The sequence below is a fragment of the Penaeus vannamei genome, chromosome 22 (genome assembly GCF_042767895.1).
Source record: "Penaeus vannamei isolate JL-2024 chromosome 22, ASM4276789v1, whole genome shotgun sequence".
Classification (NCBI taxonomy): domain Eukaryota; kingdom Metazoa; phylum Arthropoda; class Malacostraca; order Decapoda; family Penaeidae; genus Penaeus; species Penaeus vannamei.
Window position 1 is genome coordinate 25,327,248 of NC_091570.1, and position 3,750 is coordinate 25,330,997.

Here is a 3,750-nt window from a genome sequence, read left to right on the forward strand (position 1 = left end):
TTGGTCGGGGGCGTGTGGAAGATGGAGTATTACAAAGTGATGGAGAATAAGGCTGTAAGGTAGTAATAAGGGAGGATGGGGTGCTTGATGAAGGTTGTGGGGTTAGAGTTGATGGATTTAAGGAAGTTGGGAGGGTAGGAATGTCTTCCGGAGATTGAGTCTCTGCTTGGGTGGGTAATGCACTAGTAGGCATTGAGGAATGGGTAGTAGTTTCAGTGTTTGGAGTCGTGGTCAAAGGAGAGCCTGGGGTGGGGCTATTTGACAAAGGGGCAAGCCTCATTGCCCCTAATAAGGGGATTAAGTCTTCATTACTGGTCATGGGGAACCTTGATTATATAAAATGGCATAAACGGTCCACCTCCATTCACTTGAAGGTAAGGGCTAGACAAATAAATTGGGAGTACCGTGCCCATAGTTCCCGCAGGCCGTTCAGGACTGGCACAAGGTCAGCCTTTCATCCTTTCAGCACGGCTCTTACACCTTAGGAAGTAGATAGTAGAAGTGTGTTGGAGTAGGGACAGAAACAAAAAACTGGAGGGGGAAAAGACCATGTAAAATTAGTTGAGTCGAGGGCTGAAGCCCTATGCAGGGGAGATCCCTGTATTAGGTCTGTCTTCGTCTCCTAAGCCCCCCACGACAACAACGGACAAGGGATTGGGGGGGTTCGGCAGGAATGGGTTTACCAGTAAGGTCAGTTAGGGTAAATAGTGCACGAGCTTGGGCTTCCGATGTAACTGTGACAAGACGTGAACGATCAGAGAGACTGCGAAAGCTAACCTTGTCTACTTGTTTCTGGAGGCACTGCTGAAAGAGAAGGGTATTCTCAGAATAGGGGGCTGTGGGGGGGAATCACACGGAATCGATCCCACTTGGCTGGGCCAATTAGAGTACTTAGAAGAGGGGGTTGACATTGAAGAGGGTTGTGCAGCAGGGGATGAAGAGGAGAAAGTTGGGGATGAGGAAGAGGTGTTTTCTAAGGGTTGAGTAATAACCTGGACGGGTGTTTCAGAATGGTTACAGTTGTTCATAAGCGTCAAATAGGAGGTATTAGCATCGGTGAGAAGGGATGGAAAACGAAAGAGCAGGAGGGGGAAAAGACCATGCAATATTAGTTGATTCGGGGGCTAAAGCCCAAGGGTGGGGAGATCCCCAGCATTGGTTCCCAGTCCTCATCTCCTACGCTCCCCCCACGACAACAACAGGCTGGGATTGGGGGGGGGGGGGAGTTTAATAATAATAACTTATCCTATGATTAAAACATTTAATGTTACATAATACATGGCTGAACACAAAACACAACAAGTGTTTGGAGTCGTGGTCAAAGGAGAGCCTGGGGTGGGGCTATTTGACAAAGGGGCAAGCCTCATTGCCCCTAATAAGGGGATTAAATCTTCATTACTGGTCATGGGGAACCTTGATTATATAAAATGGCATAAATGGTCCACCTCCATTCACTTGAAGGTAAGGGCTAGACAAATAAATTGGGAGTACCGTGCCCATAGTTCCCGCAGGCCATTCAGGACTGGCACAAGGTCAGCCTTTCATCCTTTCAGCACGGCTCTTACACCTTAGGAAGTAGATAGTAGAAGGGGGTTGGAGAAGGGACAGAAACAAAAAACTGGAGGGGGAAAAGACCATGTAAAATTAGTTGAGTCGAGGGCTGAAGCCCTAGGCAGGGGAGATCCCTGTATTAGGTCTGTCTTCGTCTCCTAAGCCCCCCACGACAACAACGGACAAGGGATTGGGGGGGTTCGGCAGGAATGGGTTTACCAGTAAGGTCAGTTAGGGTAAATAGTGCACGAGCTTGGGCTTCCGATGTAACTGTGACAAGACGTGAACGATCAGAGAGACTGCGAAAGCTAACCTTGTCTACTTGTTTCTGGAGGCACTGCTGAAAGAGAAGGGTATTCTCAGAATAGGGGGCTGTGGGGGGGAATCACACGGAATCGATCCCACTTGGCTGGGCCAATTAGAGTACTTAGAAGAGGGGGTTGACATTGAAGAGGGTTGTGCAGCAGGGGATGAAGAGGAGAAAGTTGGGGATGAGGAAGAGGTGTTTTCTAAGGGTTGAGTAATAACCTGGACGGGTGTTTCAGAATGGTTACAGTTGTTCATAAGCGTCAAATAGGAGGTATTAGCATCGGTGAGAAGGGATGGAAAACGAAAGAGCAGGAGGGGGAAAAGACCATGCAATATTAGTTGATTCGGGGGCTAAGGCCCAAGGGTGGGGAGATCCCCAGCATTGGTTTCCAGTCCTCATCTCCTAAGCTCCCCCCACGACAACAACAGGCTGGGATTGGGGGGGGGGGGGGAGTTTAATAATAATAACTTGTCCTATGATTAAAACATTTAATGTTACATAATACATGGCTGAACACAAAACACAACAAGTATAGAGACTTTATTAGGACCCAAAATAAGTTCATATATATATTTTTTTCTCCTCAGTCATTGTACACTGGTTGAAAAGTGGCATTCTACAAAATAAAAAAAAATATTTTGTAAAGATGGACTGCAATTGTAAGGAATATTTGGCAAGTGGAGCATGTAACCTATATTTCTGAAGTACAAATATAAAAACCAGTTTATGAAAAATGTTGTGTAGCAAAGGAAACTAAATTAAATTTTTTATGTTTTTGCCATTTATCTTTATTCATCTTTTTTTCTGTTTTGTGTGAATTTTTCATATGTACATTTAATGGTATGGGTAGTAAAGATTATGCCTTAGTATTTAAATCAGTGATTGTGTGAAGAATATGTAGACTTTATTGCAATGAACTGAGTCATTTACACTTTGATTATTTGTTACATAATATTAATCTTATTCCTTATGTTCAGTACCCATATACTTCTTCCAATGAGGCCCATAGTTCAGTGTGAAGATCTCGTCTACTCTCCTTCTCACTTTTGAAAGTGAATCTTCATGTCTGGAATAAATATACATCACATAATACCCATACAATTGTCAGTCTATATATATTTTTCCGAAAATTTATACACCTTAAAAATACACTTATATATCTTTTCTATATTAATTTAATTCAGTGATGTCACATAGCTAAAGATTCAGGCTATTATTCTAGACAAAAATATCCAACAAACCTTTTACTACCAGCCAAGGCCAAAGCCAAAGCATCTGAATATTTCAGCAACTCATGTCCGAGCTCAACGCTTTCTGCTCCATAGCGAGATTCTGTGACTTGCAGACACTTTCTTAGTTCATGGCAACAGCCTTCATAGTCTCCTTGTTAAGAGAAAACAAAGAATAGTATATGTCAAACAAGATAAAACTAATATGTTTTGAATACAAATATGTTTTGAACACAAATACGTTTACAAGTAATATTCCATTAGAATAAAGAAAAGAGTCAAAATCTTCCTTTCCAAGAAAATATGATCCAACTAGCTGATAAAATACCTAGAAGCTATTTCTAAAATCACTACTGCTATGTACACAATAAAAAACAGATCAGGAATTGTATAAGTTTCTCATTCAGGGCACTATGGATTTTACACTCCAGAATTATTCATGAAGCACCAGTACCCTAGAAGCTTCCTTCCTACAACTGACCACAGCATAATCATCCCATAATGTTGGTATCATAGAGAAAAAAGGATTATGTACATCACAATTTCATATTGCCCATAGTAGGAGTGATGTCACACATGTAGCAACTAAAACAGGTCATCAATATTAGGCAATTTCTTAGCTCTTCCCCCCTTCAAATATATTCATAATCATGCTTGTAT

The 3,750-nt window shown here is 42.2% G+C and overlaps 1 protein-coding gene across 1 annotated transcript in view; it reads right to left on the reverse strand.

Annotated features, from left to right (window-relative positions):
- Positions 1–2,335: 2,335 nt before the first annotated feature.
- The window catches only part of LOC113826911 (SET and MYND domain-containing protein 4), a gene marked incomplete in the record, with an annotated part of 65,285 nt that continues 63,870 nt past the window's right edge, over positions 2,336–3,750 (reverse strand). Inside the window, 2 exon segments of the mRNA XM_070136757.1 lie at positions 2,336–2,927; positions 3,103–3,244. Of these exon segments, the coding sequence (XP_069992858.1) occupies positions 2,822–2,927; positions 3,103–3,244 (248 nt within the window).